The 22,822-nt window shown below is 40.0% G+C and overlaps 1 protein-coding gene across 1 annotated transcript in view; it reads right to left on the bottom strand.

Moving 5' to 3' along the window:
* The window catches only part of FBF1 (Fas binding factor 1), a 30,641-nt gene that overhangs the window by 4,851 nt on the left and 2,968 nt on the right, over positions 1-22,822 (bottom strand). Inside the window, exons 3-24 of the mRNA XM_063293056.1 lie at positions 22,147-22,174; positions 20,950-20,991; positions 19,038-19,125; positions 18,655-18,715; positions 18,397-18,447; positions 17,821-17,965; positions 16,452-16,535; positions 14,900-15,016; positions 14,643-14,778; positions 13,143-13,276; positions 11,984-12,083; positions 11,471-11,893; positions 10,996-11,073; positions 10,405-10,502; positions 9,270-9,328; positions 8,163-8,318; positions 7,276-7,376; positions 4,315-4,521; positions 4,003-4,110; positions 3,018-3,157; positions 1,685-1,803; positions 452-574 (exon numbers count right to left, since the gene is read on the bottom strand). Coding sequence (XP_063149126.1) covers positions 452-574; positions 1,685-1,803; positions 3,018-3,157; positions 4,003-4,110; positions 4,315-4,521; positions 7,276-7,376; positions 8,163-8,318; positions 9,270-9,328; positions 10,405-10,502; positions 10,996-11,073; positions 11,471-11,893; positions 11,984-12,083; positions 13,143-13,276; positions 14,643-14,778; positions 14,900-15,016; positions 16,452-16,535; positions 17,821-17,965; positions 18,397-18,447; positions 18,655-18,715; positions 19,038-19,125; positions 20,950-20,991; positions 22,147-22,174 — 2,598 coding nt within the window. The remainder of the gene's footprint in view (positions 1-451; positions 575-1,684; positions 1,804-3,017; positions 3,158-4,002; positions 4,111-4,314; positions 4,522-7,275; positions 7,377-8,162; positions 8,319-9,269; positions 9,329-10,404; positions 10,503-10,995; positions 11,074-11,470; positions 11,894-11,983; positions 12,084-13,142; positions 13,277-14,642; positions 14,779-14,899; positions 15,017-16,451; positions 16,536-17,820; positions 17,966-18,396; positions 18,448-18,654; positions 18,716-19,037; positions 19,126-20,949; positions 20,992-22,146; positions 22,175-22,822) is intronic.

Genomic DNA, 22,822 nt, shown 5'->3' with positions numbered 1-22,822 from the left:
CAAAATACTTTTTCTCTGAAACAGAACGTGAATTCTACTTTAAATTTCTCTCTGCTTCCATTGTAAAATGTCTCTATGAAAGTAAGAATAGCTAAAATGTAAATGGAAGTATGGGGAAACACAGATATTTCTCTTCTGAGATCCCGTACAGAATATATTTATTTACAATATGGTTCCAGATGGATGGGTTTTAGCATTACAAAGCAAAAGTTATTATGGAATTAGGCAGTCTTTCCTTTCTTGATGGCTTTTCTGCAATAAAAACAAATAGCAAAAGCAGAAAAGCAGAGAAGAAAATATGGGAGAATAAAAAATGGATGAAGACATCAGGATTCCCCCTTCTAGTACAATTCAGTAAATGACGTTTACCCGGTTGCACCATAAAAGCTGCGTCTATTCCTCACTTCGTAACACACTCATTAACCACTCAAACAACGTGAGCACTTCTAACCTTTGCCCTCTCTAACTCTTCCCTCTCCATGGTTAGCTGCTGGGTCATGACTCTTCTCTGTTCCTCAAGCGAGTGCTGCAAAGATTCCACTTTGGCTTGTTCGGTGGTGACCCTCCAACGTTCCTAAGGCAGAAGAACACACTCATCAGCTTCCAAAGGGCTTAGTCCGCCTCCAGGCAAGATAGCTGAGTGAAACAAGCAGGAAAGGCAAATGCATTTAGCACAGGCTATGCAGCTGAAAGCCACTCCAAGCCCCACTGTGGCTTCCTTCTGATGCTCTTCCGTACCGCAGAGGCAGCATTTCTCCTATATGCCTAATTAATTGTTCCAAATTGCCTCCACCCTACATCTATTCTGACAATGGAAACACCATTTAAAACTGCACCTGAAGCTTTAAAGATACGCTGTTTAAGCCCACTATGGGCGACGTGAGACTAGTCGACTGCAGTCAATTTCCATAAGCTGTCTACACAGCTTGTGTTGATTTTAACCTCCTGACCTCACTTTAAGTGCCCACAGAGGATGTGCATGCCTTTCTGAGGCAAAACAGTGTTTGTAAGAGGAAAATATTGTTATATAGTAGTATTACTATAGAGTGTAGTATTGTAATAGTAACTGAATAGTAATAGATTATAGTAATTGTAATTGTTATAGTAATAGCAATAGGATAGAATATAGAATAGAGGCAACAGAAAACACTGACATATAGACTTGTAAGTTTCATATTTCACTTTTGTATCCTGTTTTTTTCCCCCCCAAATAAAACATCTCCGCAACCCTAATAGGGAGGTATAAAGAAACCACCTGTCCAGGGTCCAATGCTATTGTGGATCTTTTGAGTCTGGGTCAATCTAATTGGGTACAGTTTAAAAAAAAGAACCCATGACAGCTCCCAAGAAATATTCAGATTCCCTGTTTGAAGGGAAGACACCCACTGGACCCTAGAGAGAAATTTCACTTCACCTAACTTCATTCTGACTCTTATGATGCAATGATAGTGACCAGAGTATGGTAACCATTCAATATGAAAGCCCATTAAGGTCTCTGTCACAGTAAATAAATACAGAAAAAAGTTGAAATGCTAAATCTGAGCAGTCCTAAAGCTAAAAGTTAAATTCAATGCATCTGTTGATATAGATATATCATCTTTTCATCACTCCTCCAACTCAGTTCTCACATTTCTGCCAGCAGAGATACCAGCCATGAGCCACTTCAAGTCTAGCATCAGCTCACCTGTTCCAGAAGACGGGTTTGCTCGTTTAGCCTTGCCTCCATCTTAGAAATGACCTCCTGTAGCCGGCCTCGTTCATCTTCCATGTCTCTCTGTTGCCTGTTCAAACGATCTTGCAAAACTTTCAGATTGGGACAAGGAAAGACTTATCACCTTTTTGCAGCCACCAAGGGTGGTAGGCAAAGCTTTTTTTTAGTCAAACTCAAAATCCCACTGTTCTTGACCCAGGACACCTTCACTGATTTTCAAGAAAGCTGCCATGATCACCCGTGGAGGTGAGGCAGAAGATGGGCATTTCTAGACAGGAGCCCCTGCCCTACCCTGCCCTACCCCACCCCACCATGCTCTTATGCTACTTAGCCATGTGATCCACCAGGAGAAACAGCTAAAATTCTTTCAAAGTCTTTAATCCTGAGGGAACTGTGCAATGCAATGGGCAAATGCCCTCCCGCTTTATTGTGCAGCCCCCCTGCAGCACCTGCTTCTGTTAGTTGGGCAAACCCTGAAGTGCTTTATAGCCATCTGTCAGAACTTGCCCCTCCCCTCCCCTCCCCTCCCCTCCCCTCCCCTTCCCCCAGCCCCAGCCCAGTAGAGTGACTCCTGGATGCTTTCCCACTAGCTGATGACATCTGCCAATGGGGAGGGAAACTGAAAGAATCCACTAATCACTTCCAATGAACATACCCCACGCCAAGTAAATACAGGTATCGCTATCTGGCAGCAGCACACCTGTCCCAGGATAGGGGGCAGCAATGGGGCATTATTAGAAAAGTGGCCTGATCCCTTTAATGAAGAATGGCTGACCAAGTTGTGGAAACATGCTTCAACATAGCTTAAAAGCAAATCTGACACAGATTTCAGCTCAAACTGGAAACCATTCTTAGACTATAATCTAATACATGGACTGGTACCACATCCAAAATTTGGGTTTATCTATGCATAGTATCTATATTTCAGTGTTACAAGACACTTAAATGAGAATAGATTTTTAGTAATACGAACTGAATTCACTATACCATATAATTCCATTCGGTGATTTATACTGTGCTGCTCCTGCTCCTGCTCCTTGCTATTTGTTTTTAGCTTAAGTTTAAAACTATTTACAGCTAATTAATGACATATTAAAACACTATAACCTCTATTACGTTTTAAAACCCATCATTTATGTATCTATAATACAGATAATAAATAAGATTTTTTATACTTCTTTCACGTTCTCTTTTGTACTGCTTTATATATTTTCTTCAAAGTGTCTAATAAATAAAAAAACCCAAGACTGAAGTAGGCTTCCAAGAGCAAGTTGCATTTGGGCCCCAAGCATCAAAAGGCACATACCCCTAAGCTGTTCATCTCTTTGGCGAGCTCCCATCTCAAGACCTTGGTGGGTAGTGTGGTGAGTGGCCTCCACCTTGATGGCAAGATCATTCAGGTTGCTGGAGAACTTCTCCATCTGGTCTATAATGCCATTCAAAGACCTGCAGGAGACAACGAGAGCAGCATATTGCCTAGCTGTTTCCATCTGTTTCTTACTGACTTCTTAAACAAGAGAAGGGAAATCAAAAGCTACCTTCAGCAGTAGCAAGATGCATACATTATTTTGTTCCATTGGATATGAACTGAATCCCTTCTGGTGACCTGGACTCATACATGGCTCTATTTCTGAACTGTAGGCTTTTGTATCCTATTGACTGAGCTGTAGGCTTCCATATCCAAATTGCCCATGTGGCATTTCTGGCCAGTGTTGCCAGATTATTGATTTGAATCTCTTGTGCTACAGCCTTAAAACTCTAATATTTTGCTCAGACCTCTAATATGGACTGCATATGCCCATGGATGGGATTATAGGCACTCCTCATCCTCTTTCTTTCATAGGAGTAGTGTAAACCAGAGAAGTGAACTGCAGAGTTGACTGTAGACTGGGTCTTTCTCTCCTCATTTAGCTGCAGCCTGAAATATATTCTCTGGCCCTTACATACTTAACCCAACTTGAGATGGCGGAGGGCTCCCCCTCATCCTGTTTGTTCTTTTGCAAAAATAATTTTCTACTTGACTTTTACATAGGCCCAGAGAAGGAGTAGGGAACCTGTGGTCCTCTGAATTTACTTAATGATGACCCCTGGCAGCCCTCACCATGTCTGTGCTGGCTCAGGCTGCTGTGTGCTCTAGTAAAACAACATCTGGAGATCTAGAGTTCCCCATCCCCGACCAAGAGAAACAGGAAACTTCCACTTACCGAATGTCCATTGACTACTAGATACAACTATCTATGCTCCTTACTACTCCAACGCTCTAATTCTTTAGGGTAGTTAGCACTTGCTACCTGGTGTAAGAAGTGGCACTGGTCACTGCATCGATCTCCTGAGTCTTCAGTTGTTTCAACCGCTGTAGTTGCTCTTCATGATCCTTGCGCATTTCCAGGATGGACATACTGCAAGAGTCAAAGGACCACAAACAAACAAACAAACAAATTGTTCCTAAATTTATTTGAGCACATACATAAAGCTTGGCTAAATGTGTAGAGATTCAGATTTGTCAAATGAAAGAGGTTTACATGTTTGACTTATGCTTCTGAAAAGCACCATCAGTTCAAAGCCCAAAAGATTTTCTTTCATCCTCCTCCCCACAATGTTACCGCTGAAGCTCCTGTAGCCGATCGATTTCCTTGGCCTTTTCCTGCTCTAGCTCAGTCAGTCGACGCTGATGCTGGGCTAACATCTCCGATTTCGCCTGCTCTGCACTCTGACAGCGAGAAAGGTATTGTGTAACCAACTCTTGATTCTCTTGCCGGAGACGATCCTCACGCTGACGATATGAGTCCTCAACCACCTTCACACGATTCCTAGCTCCCCGATTGGCAGGGTTGGGGAAAGTGGAAGAATGCAACTGTCCTGACTTAAGCAAAAAACCACGTTGAGACAAGAAAATAGTCCCCAGTGTTAATTAACTGCTCTAGGAGGCAGAAAATCCTACCAAACTGAAGGAGCATGGGAAACCCAGACAGATGAACCCTAAAACTCAAGGCGGGTCTGCTCTGAGTTTCTTTGAAGGACAGTTCAAAGCCTCTAAACTACGCATGCGTTTTCTCCCCTGGATAAGGGCCCCCTCCTGCTCACCATCCGTACTCATGACAGCAACATATTTTTATGCAGCTGAGAATATTATTTCTATTATCAAGTCTGTATTTAAAAGAGGCACTTCCAGTGGGGGATTGGCAACTTGAGACGTGTCTCCATGAGCTCCGCAGTTTACCCAGCAACAGACATTTTTGGGCTCAGGCAGGATTTTCTAGAACCCAGGAATTACCCCATTTGTCCTCCAGACAGCTGGAAGCAGCCAGAAACCGCAAAACAGCTTTTTGCAATCAACTGGTAAGCTAGCAGCTGGGAGGCAGGGATTGCCATCATTTCCTAAGCCGTGTTGAAGCCTTAAACAGATTGAAAAGCTGCCTACACCATTTCTAAAAAACATTTTTTTTCTTTTTAAGTTATTATTAAGGAGACGCTCTTTGCAACAAAGAAACGCGGAATCTTGGTGGTTTTCATTACTTTTGGAAGTTATTAATTTGTTAATTTGGCTTTTTTTTAATATGCATATTTTTCTTTTTTCTTTATAAATTGTATTGTTGGATTTAAAGAATTTCGCCTGTTTACTGTTACTTTTTTCAAAGTTTGAAGGATTACAAAAGAATTACGCAACTTCATTGAATTTGCAGAGCTGAGCTTTGATCTATCTGCTTCCCCGGCTTTGCTTACCTTTATTTTTCCACCCACCCCCCACTGATTAACACTTTCTTCTGAAAGACAGCCTTTTGTCTAATATCCTGAGGCACTAGAGGGCACCATAACATTCTGTGGAGGGATATGGAAGATTTTAAAGATATTTTTAAGGAGCTGTACCTCAAGGTTACTTATGCTTTGGACCATCTCTTAGAAAGTTATTGGAAAATAAGGTCCCAGTCTCAGATAAAAAAAATGAGGAGCAATGTCCCAAAGCCAAAAAGCGAAGGGAAGAAGATTCACCTCTGGAATGTTAATTTTGAAGGAGGAAAAGCTTTGGGTGTAAAAGGAACGGAAATGGCTGCATTCTTGGTGTATCGAGATCAAAGACAAGATTTCAGCCTCTAGGGATGGAAGGTCCTTGAAGATGAGTTGGACTTTACAAGGCAGGTCGAGGATTGGAAGGAGAAAGCCTTGTGTGTAACAGTGAGATATATAAATGCCTTAGTTTACTTTGAAGTGGATTAACTGTTTAATTGTATTAGGATGGTCTTTTAAAGGTTAAGACAGATGTTTTTGCTTTGGGGATAGTGAATTTATCTTGGGTAAAAGGACATTAATAAGGTTATTGTTTAAATATGTAATAGTAGAGATTTAACGTTTAACTATATACAGTAAGTGCTTTGGTTAGGAGTAAAATTGTAATGAGGAAGGATAATATTTGATTATCTGTCTATTAAGGGGGGAATTTTTTTATGTTATAAAAATGTTTTTTTTATATACTGTATATCCATTTCAAGGGAAAAATAGTGTTTTAGAGGAAATGTTATATTGAGAATGGAAATGTTTTATAGAAGTAATGCTCATTCCAGTTTGAACCAGAGTAAGAGATTGATATCGACTTATTTATATCTTTGTTGTAGAAAGGTGGAAGTTAGTATGTATGTATTATGCAGTAGTCTTTTTTTGTATTTTCATGCTTTTTAGTTCCTTTTTTCTTTTGTAGTATGCTTTATTTCATTTCTTGTAGTTTTATGTATTTGTTGAAAAACTTAACAAAGCTTTATTTAAAAAAGTCTGTATTTAAAAGATGATCTAGCAGCTGGCTTGAATTTTGAAAACTAAGCTCCTCATGTCAGTTTACATCTATGTTTTCCTTGCCCTTCCTTAAAAGTACATCATCCAGATGTACTTAAAGCACAATTTCTTGGCCTCTGCTGGCTGAAAATTTCAGGAGTTGAGTCTGAATATATCAGGATGGTACCAGGTTGGGAAAGGCAGATCCATATAGTAACTGAAGTAACTTTGGATGTAGAGCTTGATTCACGCTAGTTGCTCTGAAATACTGTAAACGGCCTTGGGTATGGCAATGAACTACAATGAAAGGATACAATTAAAGCATTTCAATAAGGAACTCTGGTGCTAGGAAATGGGAGACAGGCAGAATTCCCTAAGATATCCCTGAGAATTTGGAAGCAGGAATCCAAATTATTAATGTAACCTTAGCTCTGAGTAAGATAACACTAAAATTGAGAGTATTTGATAAATGCGTATCCTTCCCATAATACAATCTCAAACTAATACAAGGATGTGGCCTCTTCTAAATAATATAAAATCAATCTCAATTCTAAATTAGAACAAGATTCTAGAAAAATAGCCCTTGTAACAGTCCACAAAACCCAGCAAACATAGAAACCGCAAGAGTTCCTGCTTATGGGACTTCCAGCGGTGAGAGGATGGTATCTGTATTTAAGTGTTGCCTCCAATTCTCCACGTGGCTCCCACTCCATAGTTTTTTTTACTTTATATATGTAGTGCTAGGCATTCTTAAATAATCTTTAATAACCTCCAGTGGTCCATAGGTCCCCCATTTCTACCTGTGTGCATTCTCAATAAGTTCCAAGTCTTCTTGGTGACGCTGTTGCAGACTTTCCAACAAGAGTTTCTGCTGGTTCTTCTCCAGTTCAAGCCGCCTTACCTGAAATGATTTTTTTTTTTTGATAAAGTTATTCTAAAGCATGTTTATTATTCTAACAGAGAGGAAAGGAAAGGAAAGGAAGCCACGATCTAGTATAAACTTAACCAGTAGTCTTGATAAGAACGGTTGGAAGAGGAGGAGGCAAAACCTGCCCCCTACCTGTCATGAGCACTGATGGCGAGCAGGAGGGGGCCCCCACCCAGGGTGGAAAACGCATGCGTAGTACTGAGGAGTTGAGCAGCCATTCAAAGAGACACAGAACAGACCCACCTTGACTTTTGGGGTTTATCTGTCTGGGTTTTTCCCACGCTTCTTCAGTTTGTTAGGATTTTCTGTCTAATGTAGCAGTAATAAACACTAGAGACCTACTCCTCGTCTCAGCGTGGTTCCTGGCTGTTAGGACATACCTGATGATTCTGAGGGAGGCAATTAAAGCCTCTTCTTGCAGACAAGTGTGAGGTACGGGTATGTGTAGATACTTGAAAAGAGAGTAAGTGTGTGGTTATGATGTGCATAGCTTTATGGTTATGGAGGTGTATATGAGAACAGATGTCTGGTTGTAGGAACGATTACAAGAATGTCATGCGTGTGCATGAAAGTCCTGTCCCTGCTCACTACTCATCCTACCTATTGGAAGAGCTTCTCAATGACCAATGTAGCCCTTTATCCAAAAACATTCTTGCCTGTCTTTGGTATATAAACCAGTGCTTTTATATTAAAAATTAGAAGACTTCTATTTCTCAGCAGGACCCATTGCTATCTGAATTATTTGCACAATGCCCTTACCTGAACTTCAAGCTCAGCGAGGTGAGTCTGGGCATTCAATAGCTCGGCCTGATAGGTTGCCAGGGTCTCTCGGAGCTGTGCTTGCACTCCTGCCATTCTTTTTTCATAGTCAACATTATTAGGTGAGCTCAGGAGATGGGGCTCTGTGATCAGGGCCTGAGAACAAATTATGAACGCCATGGCTTTAGATATCCAGCATACTTTTTAAGGTGTATGCATCCTTCTCCATTCCAATTTATTGAATATCAATCTCATAAAGGGTGATAATGAGAACTTGAAAGCTTGCACAAGCTTTTGTACTCATTTCATCGGTTTTAATAAAGGCAAGTTGGGTGTGGAATCTTCCCCAGCTACCAGGAACTATGATAGCTTTTTGTACGCAATGTAAATAAGTGATTCAATACATAAACTGAAGGGCTGTGTAGCACTGTGGATTCACAAGCAAAAAGGTGCTCACATGAAGCATGTGTCTGCAGCTCCTTAAATGTAGTGCACCTTTTCCCACAACTGAACTGCAGCTGCAGAAGGCAGATGTGCAAGTCTGAAGGCTTGATGTGAACACCCCTGTCATCCCAAAGCACCTTTCTGCCTTCAAATCTACAGAGCCATACACCCTGAATAAAAATACATAGGAGTGAGTCTTAAATTTATGGAAAACAGTTCAAGGAATGACTTATTGAGAAAAATTTGGAATTCTTTTTCCTGGACATCTATATAATGAAAATAGCTAGGTTAATATTTGAAATTATTTAAATCAGGAAGCTATAGAAGTTCCCACTGGGCTAGAAAACATTTGAGAGCATTTACTAATATGAATGTATGCTTTAGTTGATCCTTGTCAGTGCAAGAGAAAAAAACTTGAAATTATTATTTGGGCTTTCTATGTAGCTACTCCAGAAATCAAGGCACTCTGATCACTGGACAGTGCAATCTTCTTGACAAATGTTTCTTCTTCAACATGGGCAAAATAAGGACTAAAAACTCTCAAGCAGTCCAGGAAGCACCATTACCTGCCTGCTACACATAACTGGATGCTAAAGAAGTTTACAAATTTATCCTTCCTGCTGATCTTCCTCATTTAAAATGAGAGCATCACCCCATACTTACCTGGGAATGAATAGGAACCTTAAGGGTTTCTTGGTGTCCTTGCCAAAAATGTGCAGGTGCTGAAAATCCAAGACACAAAGAAATCAGATGCAGCAACAGACTGAGGTTTCTCAGTTCAAAGAAACAGTGTTAACCTCCCTGATTACAAGAAGAAAGATTTGCTATTAAGAGAACATAATGCCCTCAGATTTAAGAACTGAGATAGATCCCTGTGGACTTTGTGCTGTTTCCTGCAGTTCCTGCATAGCAAGCACTGCACATGGTGTCCTGTAATTGAGCTGCATTTTTTAATTAACATCTAGAAGAGAGGCTGCTTAGATAAGCTAGCACTTCCTATTTACTCTTGCAAAGTTGTGAGATAATGACTCTGGGGAAGAAATGGTGAACTGAAGACAGCTCTACTTGTTTATAAATAAGAGACGGAATATGGGAAGAAGAGATCATTTGTTGTATTTTAAGAGAAGGTGATAAGTTACTAAAATAGTTTATACTTGTGATGAAGGGGGAAATTATTTCATTATGTATTTCTTTTCTTTTTCTCTACTATATTATTTTTTCTCTCTTTTCAATTTTTTTCAATTTTTCTTTTCTGCACCTTCCATTTTTTCTTTAGTTTGTATTAGTTTTTTATCTTTGTAATTGTATTTTTTAATAACAAACTTCCTGCTCTAACCTCAATTAGATCATTATTTCCCTCTTTTGTCTTAGGTAGGTGCCCAATACCTGATAGACACTTAATCATCATTAATATGTAACCTTTCCTTGCTGGTGCTAAGCTAAGCAATTTGGGGAAAGGGAGTGGCTGAAGGGCTAGAAGACCTGCCCAATGAAATAAACCCCTTTCTGAGTCAATTCCATGGAATTTCCTCCCTACCGCTTTGGCTCACTGCTGGAGTTGTGGGAAGAATCTCTCTGATGCTGTAAACATAGGGACCATTTTAATAAATCTGTATTAATTATAAGCATCCTGGCATTTTTTTTTACTTTTCCTGCAATGAAAATTAAGCAGCTTGCCTTGAAAACATGCCTGTATAATAGGCCAACTTATAAAATCAATTATTAGGTGCCCCTATCAGTGATGACTCTGCTATTTTGTGGAAGTTCTTTGACAGTTCAGCTGGAGCTCGAATCTTACCTCTTGAAACTGTATCTCCAAAGGGAGTCCCTTTCCTGGAATCAGATGGAAAAGTAGGAGCATTTTGTTCCTGAGATCTTTCGCAAGGAATGAAAGACCTGTAATAAGCAGAGGAAGAGAAGGTTAATTAGACAGGAATCAAATGCAGTTTTTTGTTTTGGAGTAAGGGCTAATCCACAATCTTGTGAAAATCATTGCTCTAGGCATATGAAAATAATTTAGGCAGCAAGTGATGGAGTCCCCTATGATGTTGATGCCAGAGCCAGCTGCCCTTTGGGTAAAGAGGAGAAAGTATCCTGACCTTGCCTTTCCACCATCGGTGCTCCAATAAAGGTGAAGACCAAATAGTGGCATGTTCTGCTAGATTTAGCCAAACATGTATCTGATTCCGCATTCTGTTTTCCAGCTGGTCAATTAGATCAGTGTTTCAGCAACTTTAAGATGTGTGGAGACCTCCCTAGCATGCTGGCTCCCTTCCCCCAATATGCTGGCTGCAGAATTCTGGGAGTTGAAGTTCACACATTTTAAAGCTGCTGAGGTTGAGAACCAATGAATCAGATGCCTCTGACAAACCCTCATCCAAGTTCTTACTCCGATTCTTCCGGTCTGGCAGATTTATCTGTTGGGGCAGCAGACTGATGTCGTCCTTGAGTGGAGGTTACGTGTTGGCTGATAAAAAAGAAAAAAACAAAAATGTTAACTCACACTTTCATGCATTAATTAAAGCAAAGATGCTGGCTACGCTGAATGGGAATTCCTGAATTCAGTCTAACACATCTGGAGAGCGCTAGGATTTGGAGATCTGAAGTAAAGAACACTACTTTCTCACTCCTCCAGTATCAGCTACATGATTTGTCATGAAGGAGGACCACATATCAAACACTTTGATGATTGCTTTCTAAAACTATTGTCATCCCTTACAAACCCACATGGAATATACATCTTAATATACTGAATCCATTTGAGACTGTGAAGGTGATTGGCAGCCTTTGGGTGAAAATAAGATTTTTCATTTACAGAATCTGAAAAATATTAAGTAGAGAAATGAAAAACCCTCTACTCTTACCTGGTGGGATGATCTCCATGTGTCTGAGTATCTGAGGACCCAGGTCTCTTCTTTATTTTCTCCCGGGCTTGAGATTTTTTTTGAGACAAGACGTTATCCAGCCAGTTATCACCATCATCCTCAGCTGGCTCATTCTTCTGAAAGACTTCTTCAGTAACTTGTTTGGATCTAGAAGGACCCTGGGTGGTAGGAAAAGGAGGATGCTTAGCTTCTGAAGGGAATGGCGGCATATCCAAGGTGGTTCCTCTTGCACTGCTTTTGCTAGGTTCCTTGAGTGGGGATGGTGGTAGCAAGTCACTGTCTTCATCTTTCAGCCCCAGCCAGTCAGCCCCAGACTTGTTGCGAACGGGACTGGTAGATGCCGAGGGGGAAGGCTTTGATCTCTGATCTGCTTTCAGCTCACTGAGGTTCTCAGAGGAAAACCTGCAGGTGGAAAGAATGCAAAGGGAAAGAACTTTAAAGACAGCCTGAGGGGGGGGGGTTGAATCCAAAGGTAAACCGGCCTACTTTTACCTGACAGACTGTCGTCTTGACTGCCGTCCCTCTGGAGCTGAGGTCACGGTGGGTTGGTAGGCTCCAAAAGTGAAGTCATCTCCCAGACGGTCTTCCTGATCTGTACAATGGCAAGAGCAATGATACATTCAGTCTAATACTTTCATGCCATGGCTGTAGGTTCTAGAGACTCCAGATTGAAGCCAGAAGAAACATAGGTCTAAACAGAAGGTAAAACACAGTGTGGAGACTGTAAATGCCCCACTGGAATATCAGTTTTCAATTCTTGAAAAAACTAGGAAATGAAAAGAAGAGCTCATGTGTTTTGTGCAAAATGTCTCAGATTCAGTCCTTGGAAACATTTCCAGGTAGTGCTGGGAAGGTTCTCTGCAATCATGGAGGTCTGATCCTGGTTCAAAACCTTTAGTAGAAGGCAATTGCTTATTCATAAGCTAAGCATGTGCCTTGAAGGCTTGGAAATCATAATGGAAAAAGCATGAAATTCAAATGAACTATGTTTTAAACCTTAGGATTTCCAGTGATTTCAAAAGGCTAATTCAAGAGAATCATCGTTCAGATGGAATCAAATGTTCTGCCTTGTTGGAGAACACTCAGGCTTTATGTTAAGTAAAATCTATTATTGAATGGCTACAAGATAGTACATCAGTTAGGCCTTTCAGTCATGTCATAGGCATGATTCAGCAACAGATTACAAAACTTGTTCAACCATATTTCTTATAGCAATTTCTAGAGTTAGAAATGCATATCAAGAAAATGGGTCTTTCCACGACAACTGTGCAAGACATGAGCAAAAGTGTATCTTTATTTCAGATTCAGAGAATAAGTTATTTTGAAAGCTCTCTAGAAAACCATCCGAAGGTTGGGAATAAAAACAAAAACAAAAAAACCCAAAGCAAAACACAGAATCATTTTTCAATCTGAATCAGGGAGAATTATTCAATGTTCTTGTCAGAGCAAACACAGTTAAATATTCTCTGTATTTGAATATGAGCCCCAGCAAAATATCGAACAAACACATCAGGTAATACTTTCCATCTTTTTTTTAAACAAAAGACACTCTTTCAGGTTCCTAATGCAGATAAGTAACACTGTAGATATTTCAGTGAAAAAGTAAGACTATTGTTTGTATGACAGGTTCAGTGGTCCCTGTCACTCTTACCTGTCTGCTTCTGATATTTCTTATCCAGTTTGAACTCTTTTGGTTCCCCTGTGCTTGGTCGCTCTAGGAGTTTTTTTGCTGTTCCTAGTCCCAGCAACTCATCTAGCCTGGATCGGGCAGGACGAGGTTCCTTTCTTTAATAAAGAAATACAACCAAACCACATTATGAATTAAAGAATCTGGGGATGACAGGGAGAGACTGGCTTGTCTCAGCATTTCTAGTTTGTATCCCAGCTTTTACTTCATGGCTGACAATAGCAAACTGAAAACACAAAGAGAGTTTCTGCTTAATGCTAAGAATCTAGAATATCTGGTGACAGTTTCCAGAAATCCATAAAAAATAGTCTATAGATTGCATCTAACCTCTTACTGGTATACTGGGATTAAGAAAGCTGCCTTGCTCCCACTATACCAGTAAGAGATTAGATGCAATCTACAGACTATTCTGGGAAATGTTCTTCTCCTTCCTCCTAACTAGGACTGATCAGTGGCATTGTTTGGGGTACAAGTAATCCTTGCTTAATGACACTAATAGGGATGGGCAACTCTGTCGCTAAGCAAATCAGTCAAGTGAAACATCATATGACCGCCCTGCTTACCGACGGCAGTCCCAGTTGCAGTCGTTAAGTGAATCATCCGTGGTCGTTAAGTGAGACATCACATGAGCCCGACTTGCAATCTCCTGCATTTTTCCACTGACTTTGTTCATCGGAAGCCAGCTGGGAAGGTCGCAAATAGTGATTGTGTGATGTGGCGACTGTCATAAATGTGCGACAGTTGCCAAGTGCCCAAATTGCGATCATGTGACTGCAGGGATGCTGCAACAGTCATAAGTGCAAGGACTGGTTGTAAGTCACTTTTTCCAGTGCTCTCATAACTTCAAACAGTCGCTAAACGAATGGTTGTTAAGCAAGAACTACCTGTAATCAACAATTGGGCTAATCTTAAGGAGGTTAGTTAAATCTTAGAAGTTGATCCTCCTGTTATGCTACAGATAGTACAACAAAATCAACGATGGTAGTATGAATTTGCTCATAATTCATCCTTCTTTAATCATGTGCCCTTTATATTTACTGGAAGTGCAGTTGCCAGATTTCCCAGGCTTTTGACTATGCCAATTACAGAAAGCTACCTTAATATACTCCAAATGTGAAACAACTGTAATATTTTGCATATCTAGTAATGCCATGACTCCTCTTCCAGAGAAAAAGATTAGTAGCTCATTTTATTTATTTATTTATTGGTCAAATTTATATGGCTGCCCATCTCACACAAAGTGACTCTGGGTGGCATACAATAAAACCAGCAATTACGTTCTACAAAACCAGTTAAAAACAATCAAAACAATTGCCGTAGGACGAACAGAGACTTTTTTTTTAATGCACTCTTTCCTTTTCTACCTGCAAGGCATTCAAGGTGCCTAACAATTAAAAATAAACATTTAGAACTCATTAAAAACAGGTAAATTCTAATTAATCTAAGCCTAAAGGTCTGGCTTACTCTTCACTCCTCCTGCCAGATTTCACTTCTGCCTTCGAGGTTTCACCAAACCCCAGAGCATCCATGAGATCATCTCCATCATCTTCAAACGTTAATTCCTCTCGTTTTTGGTCAGGGGCAACAACACGGCCATGAACTGCAGGTAGAGATGTATCCAGTACATGGACAGATTTTCCAAAAGTAAGCTCTGATTTTACAACACAGTCTTAAGATGCCAAAGAAGTCTGAAGCAGCACAGTTCTGGTACCATGTTTTACCTTTCTCATTAGGGGTTCCACTGATTTCTGGAGTATTTTTGGTGATGGAAGAATGTCTTTTCTTCACGGTGCTTTCCTCATCATCAGACAAAAGGCCAGCCAAAGGATCATCTATATCTAGAAAAAGGACAAGACAATGAACTTCAGTAGAGCAGTAATTTCAAAACAAGCAGAGCTGAAGTAAATGAAAAGAACTGATGTAGGATTAGGAGATTTTATAGTCCAGATGTTTCCCTATTTATTAGGCCCAAATTCAAATCACCATGAGGTGATTTGAGCACAGTAGTCTTAGGATACTTTTACATAAAGAAAATTGACTAAAGTTTAAGGAAGCTGCCATGAAATCATTTTTAGGAAAACACAGTAGTCCTCGCTTAACATTGGTAATTGGGACTGGAATTTCTGTTGCTAAGCGATGAGGCTGTAAAGCACAGTGTCATGTGACCACATCACTTAGCAACAGATCATGGATCGTTAAGTAAGGACCTTGTCGCAACTTCCTGCCAGCTTCCAACAAGCTAAGTCAGAGGGGAAGCCGGCATGAAGTTGCAGGTCCCAGGCAGCTCGCAAGCAGGCTGGCAGGTAGGTGACTACTGCCAGGAGTGTGAGGGGCTGGTGCGGCTGCTGCAGGGTGTGGGAGACTTACCTGAGCGACTTGCAACCTTCCCTGCTGGCTTCCACATTGACTTTGCTTGTAGGAAGCCAGCAGGGAAGGTTGCAAATGATGATCACATGACCAGGACACTGCAACTACTGTAAGTGTGAGCTGGCTGCCAAGCACCCACATTGCAATCACATGACATCAGGGGTGCTGGGACAGCTGGAACTTTGAGGACTGGTCGTAAGTACCACTCATCGTAACTTTGAACAGTCGCTGAATGAGTGTTCGTTAACCAAGAACTACCTGTAACGTACCAAAATAAAACTCAGGGTTTTTTTTTCTGTATTATGGCAAATCATTATTTTATACGCAAACAATTCATGCTATCTTTTTGCAAAAGAATTTAGAGCAAAGTACATGTCTTCCTTGCTTTAACCCTCACAATAAATCACCGATTATCATCAACATAAGATCAAAGGTCAGAGGGAGGGTGCACCTCTAATCTGCAATGCAGATAAGCAATTTGTGATCTTCTGCTTTACTGTATGCTTTCCAGAATGCTGCTCCGGTGGTAGATACATATTGTCTGTGCATGTATGTTTTTTTGTGTGTGTGTACAGGGAGCATTAGAGAGGGAGGGAGGGAGGTTTTATGGACTGCACCACACTTCAGAGAGAAAAAAGTAAAATGGTGAAGGAAGAATATGGAGACCCAGCATGTGAGTTGCAATCCAACATATCTAGAAAGCAACAGGCAGAGAAAGTTTGTATTAGGGTAACACTATCAATGGTTTCTGTATTTGAAGGATATTTATAACAAAAAAAGTTCAGAGTTGGACTGATTGTTGGTCAAACATAAATATTATCACATACTATTCCTGTGTTTCCAAATTCACTTTGTGTTCAAAACTAAATTTAAAAAATATATTCTATGCAAATTATCAGATCCTACCTTCAAGGGAAAACCGTTGTTTCTGTTGTTTGGAGGTGGAGGGAACAGAACCAAGATCCTTATTGATGTCACTTATAGAGTCTCCTGAATATAAATATTATTGTTTATTAAAAAAAATAAAGGCATAGTAGATACTGTCACCAATTTTCAGGCAAGAAACCTTTTGTCCTAAATCAATATAAATCTTTCTGATTTAAAGAATGGCTGGTTTAATTGGAGAGGTATCAACTGTATAAAGCAGCTTTCTCAACCTTTTGACCCTGGAGGAACCCTTGAAATATGTTTCAGGCCGAAGGGGAACCCCTGCACATTCAGGCTCAAATATAGGCCAGAAGTTACAAAATTATATTCATTTCATGTGTAGGCCAGTATATATGCATTAACAGAGTTCTTAAACTAAAAATAAAGAATGAAACTTACCTCTTTAATGTGAAGTTGCCCAAATTTGAAATAATGTTTAAAATTAATCGTGATCTCCCAGGGAACCTCTAGGGACCTCTTGTGGAACCCTAGGGCTCCATGGAACCCTGGCTGAGAAACCTGGTATAAAGAAACTTAATACCTTCCAGGTGTTTTAGATTATAGTACCCATAATTCCAAGATGCCATGGCCAATGGAGTCCAACACAAGTTTTGCAAGGCAAATCTAAAGAATTTACAATGCTGAGATAATTCTGTGAGGCTGGACTGTGGTATAAGTATACTTGTAGTACTTAGCAGCAGCTCCTTAAACCAAACATGCCTGTTTCCGGGATCACGCTACAACTGCACAGGGCAGCCACAGCCACACAATCTCAGGAAAAGACACAGCTGCTTTATAGATCTGCAGAGAGGTGCTATGTGAGAGTCCCTGCGTGCTCTGATGCACCTTTTTGTTTTTGACTCCCAAGCACTCCACAGCCTTGTAGGTGCAGCAGCTTTTCTAATATGATCCTTTCCTAGATCATAGCCAGCCTTTTTTTGAGGGCCCCCTATCTTGGTGCCAGGGTGTAGCACACAAATGCCCTCTAAATGTCAAGAGCCCCTTAGAAGTGTCTATGGCACCAGCAGGAGACAGCTGACTGGTATTATTCAGGTTTGTCCTCATTTATACCCAGACTTTGCCCAAGGAGTTCAGCATGGTGGGCTTTCAGGTATTCCCATTTCAGTTTCACAATGCCAGCTGGGTTTCATGGACTGGTGTTGAGTCAATGAGGGTAAAGTGTTTATCACAGATATTGTATCAAGGACACAAAGATGGTAAAAGAGGTACCACTAAAAAAACCTACTCTAATAGTTCAGTATGGAAATAGTGTCTGTGCATCAACAGTTGTGTCCCAAGACATCACAGTCATTTTGAAAAAAAAAATGCAAAAGGAAAGGACACTCACCCTTTTCTGTGATGGTTGTTGCCTTAGCAGGTTTTGTTGGCTCAGCTAAAGGCTCTGCTGTTCCTGTACCTTTAACAGGTTTCTGAGGAGACCTTGCACTTGTTTTCTTTATGCCCAAAATATCAGCCTCCATCTCATCCATATCCTGACAGGAGAGAAAACGTATGTTGATCTTTCATGCATGCTAGTCCATGATTTAACAATGGCTTACTAAACAGGCCAGAAATATGTTAGGGTCTGGCTTTCTGATGAATAAAATAATCATGGCGTGTTTGGACAATTTCCAGTTTCTATTCCCTCCATTTTTAGCTGCCTATCTTTTGCACCCCTGTTGACTGGATGAAAAGCTTGGGAGAGACACAAAACAAGCTAGGTAAGAGCTGTATTCGTTATGCTAGCAAATCCTGGTTTGCTATCCCATCCCATTCCTACCTCCCATTTGCACATCATGCTAAACCAAAAACAAACAAACCTTTCTTCAGTCTGCATGATGTGTGCACTCAGCTATTCTGCACCATTTGCAAGACACAGTAAACTCAGTTTATTTATATGCTGTAAGATATATCATTAGTTTACCTTCAAGGTCTCTAGAAGAGCTTCTGGATCTACATCTGAGATTTCAGGATCCTGAGAAGAGAACAAATAAATAATAGGTGAAGCTTCAATGGAAAAATGTCATATAAATTCTGTGCAGCCATTCAAGACAATAACCTGGGGATACTCAGCAGAATTCATCACTCATCATCACTAGCTACAACTGAACGATCCTTTTCATCCTGTATTTCCAGGCACAGGTTTACCAGACAAAGAACCTGGACTGTTATATATTCTCACCTCCACATCTGCCCCTTCCTCAACAGCCATTTTGCTAAAGAAGTCATCCTCCAGAAGGCCCCTGAAAATACAGAGGAAAAGGTTGAGGGGAAGAATAGATCCTGTCCCAAACTGGACTTGTTACAGGTTTTACCAAAAGTCCCTAGATCGCTCAGACATTTTGACCAAGGAGGAGTTTCCAAAACTCACTTCAGTTTAGAATTTTTTAGCAACTCAGCTTAGGAAAGATCTATCAATATATACAGTTCACACTGATAAATGTTAAAGATGAGACGGAAACAATAATAACAATAATAATATGTTCAAGAGGCTCTCTCGGTCAGTCCCACCATCATTCTATACCCTGAATGTGCTCAATAATGAAGACCGATGACATTACGTACCTTTTGCTGGCCTGTGGTGCAATTCCTCTGGCTTTCCTGTCAGTGCTACCGAATGAGGCAGGTTTGCCAGATTTAACCGGAGCATCATCTTAAAATGAAAGGTGAAGATGTAGCAAATTTAAGGACTGATTGGATCCTTGGCTCCAAGAGATGCATTCTATCCAATAGGCATTCTCAGCAATGTAGGGACTGAGTAAACGTACACGGCCTAAAAACAGACTCAGTATGGGGAGAACTGGTTCAAGTCTACTTGTACCTATGAAATTTTAGTTTAGTTTAGTTATTGAGTTATTAGTTTAGCTATTTTAGTTATTTTAGTTTGGTTATTTGAAACTAAATTTAGTTTAGTTTACAGCCAGTCCCTTTCATAGCCCAAATTACTTCTCAAGATGAAAAACTGGAGGATAGCAAGTAGAAAAATTAATTTAACAAATTAATTACTTAGTAAAATATTGGGCCTGAAAAGGTAAGGATGAAGTTCATGAGTAGGCACCTCAACATTTGTCTCATTGCCCAGCTGCTATGAAGGAGGTGATATACAAAATTCATTCATTCAGAAACATGTAAACCATGGATTTTCCCTAAAATAGCACTCAGGATAGCTTACAAAATTAAAGACAGCATACCCACAGAGCTATATTAAAAGAACTTATTAAAACAATGCTGATAGCACAGTAACTGCAGGAATAAAAAGAACATGACTTGGGTCTCACATCAGACAAAACGTAATTTCAATCATGGTCTGAACACGCCATACTCCGCATATAACTCTAAGCGAAAAGCCACAGTCTACAAACTAAAAAGACCTCAGTTCACACATCACAATAAGCCAGAACCAAATAAATCACATTATGATTTAGCCTGATGTATGAACTCAGCCAGTCAAAAGCTCTGCATGTACTTCCACATACTGATTTAGCATTCATGCATTAACAGAAAGAAGTCTACGAGGAGCCTTGGGATGATACAACCCCTCTCTTCTTTCCTTTTCCTGCACAGCCAGGAGGAAGAAAGCAATAGCAAATTATTTTACGTCAACAGACATCTATTTATGGTCATGTGGACTACAGCTTAAATGACACCCTATTTATTAAATAAGCGTCCTGTTATTTTGCATCCTGAGTTTTTCGCTAGCTCATTTGAACAAGAGAGTTTATTTTAAATTACATATAACGGTTTGCACATAAGAATCCAAAAAGTAAAACCAAGTCCTGGTTTATTCCTTCTCGTCTGTAGTAAATGGTAAGAAAAAGTGGGAGTATGTTGTTTTGCAGAAGCTTCTTTCTCCTCAGGCAAATAGTGCTAAATTTTGGTTTAGCACAAGGCTAGCAAACTGATTGTTTTTAGGTGTTTTGCTTTTAACTCTGATTATAATGCCAAATGTTATAATGCTGTTAAGACATGGCTCTTTCCCCAGGCATTGGACAAGAATGGGAGTTGAGCACAGCCCATGTATATTTGGCATCAGAATATTATGGTGCCTTTGTTGTGTGATATGGTTTTATTTTTCTGTGTTTTGTTATTTTTGTATGTTATTATGAGCCACCCAGAGTTATGTTGTATGAGGTAGGTGGCCATATAAATCTTTTAAATAAATCAGTCAATAAGTTATAATTTAGTAGCCATGCTGATTGGAGCTATATGAAACTGAAGTCTCCAAATTACAGATGGCACTGGATTTCATACCTCTTGTATAGTATTATTGTGAAAGCAGCCAAGATTGTGACAGGTCATTATCAAAAAGGGGGAATTCCTCTGATAAAATCATTACAGAAACAGCATGCTTTCCACTAGCTTCCCATCTAAACCCTAAAGGGGGAGGAGAAGGCATATGGAGCAGAACTTCATTTGAAGCTATTCCTTCATGAGCCAGGTTCCTACTATATTTTATTTTATTTTCCTTCCATTTTACCATCATCACCAAGGAGTTCACCAAGGACATCATCAATGGAACCTACAACAAACAGAACAAAGGAATGAACAGAAAATTTCTGAGATGGCTCAAGCAAGTTCAAGACCATATTTTCAGGAAGACCCCAGACAGCAGTTGTGAATAACAAAAATAAAGTCAAGTCTGCATGGAAATCACGTAGACAAAATGGAGCCAAATAGAATGACTACACCAGAGGGTGTTACAGGTTGTTCTGAAAAACTGGTTCCATTTGGAATCGGCAAGGAAGTGTTGAAAGGCATGGTCCTCATAAGAAAGATGTGTCCTAGAGAACATACATTTCTCAATGTTCCCAGATCAATGACATTAGGTTCCTGGGAATCTGATGATCAGCTCATAAACTACAAAAGGATTCAATCAGAAATCAGAAGGCTTCTAGCCTGGTGCTTTGATCACTACACCAAACTGACTATCATGTAGTTACATAAGACCCATCAAATCAAAATACAGCAGAATGAGCACTTTGGCAGAGAGATGAACATAACAAGAGCGCTGTTGGCTGCCCCAGATCTGGAACATAACAAGAGCGCTGTTGGCTGCCCCAGATCTGGATACGTCCTTCAAAGCACCTTCGGGAGCTCCTAAGAGTCCTTTCCAACCACAGCTGCTGTAAATGGGTGGCGCAGTCTTCTGATATTTTGAAGTAGGAAACATGTGAACATTGTAGGGTAAGTCATGAATTTGCTTTAATTTAGTTTTAAAAAATCAAGGGAAAGCCCAGAGTTTCCCCATCCTATCCCTGCTCATGAGCATAATATGGCCCTGCCCACTCTAGCTTTTATTTCTCAAAAATGAGTTAGGGGAGCCTCTCCTATGGTTCACCCCTGATCTAAATGATAACTACAGGAATTTAATTAAATATATTAATTAAAAGACTGGTAAGAAAAAGCTTTGGATATTTTATTAGTCCATTTGGAAACAGAATTCTTCAGGAAGATAGTGCTATTACTATGCAACTGCTTAGCATTGAGCAATGCCTCTCTTTCATCCAGTCAACCCAGCTGATCTTACCCGGAGGCACAGGAACAGGATCTCCAAAATTGCTCTTGATATTATACTGTAAAACTGGCTCCCACTGACATTGCACTATCCATTGGATCACCCTGGAAGGCTAATACCTAATGGGTCATAAGAAACTAGAAACACAAATGCACTTACTTCTTAATCCTTTCTTAAGTTTTGCTGCCTAATGGAAAAAAAGGATAAACACTTGGTTAGAAAAATGAAAGCTCACAGCAACTTGTCAAACCTGGATTAACTCTGGAGGTAAACAGATACAAGAATCAAGAGTTATGCACCTTTGGTTCTCTCACTTATAAGTCTTGAACCGACTACTACTTTAAGGTCAGAATTCATTAAGCTTTCTTATAATTCCAAAACGCTTTAAAGCTATTGTGCTAAAACCGGATTTTGTATTTAATCCAGATCAGTTTACCTAAATATAAATTACATTTTATTTATATTAACGTGAATACTTTTTTACCTTGAAAAAAGATAAGACAGTTCTGCTTCATTGATGAAGGTATGGCAGCTTCCCACCCTGGTACCTTCCAAACATATCAGACCATGCTTGCTAGAATTGATAAGTATTTGTAGAATTGATAAGTATATCAATGGTAATTGATAACCATTCTGCATAATTTCCAGAGGTCTTGGAATTATCGGACTTGATGGCCAAGACACCTGGAGGTTGTCTGATTGAAGGCTGATTTTGATATTGTTCTGTTGCTTCCAACTCTTCATGACCAAATGGACAATGTATATTTTAAAATATTTTGCCTAGATTTGTCACAGTCTTTCTTCCAAGAAGCAGATGTCTCTGTTTCATGGGTAC

Source organism: Candoia aspera, chromosome 2, assembly GCF_035149785.1.
Source record: "Candoia aspera isolate rCanAsp1 chromosome 2, rCanAsp1.hap2, whole genome shotgun sequence".
Lineage (NCBI taxonomy): Eukaryota > Metazoa > Chordata > Lepidosauria > Squamata > Boidae > Candoia > Candoia aspera.
This window is presented reverse-complemented; position numbering and strand designations above follow the sequence as displayed.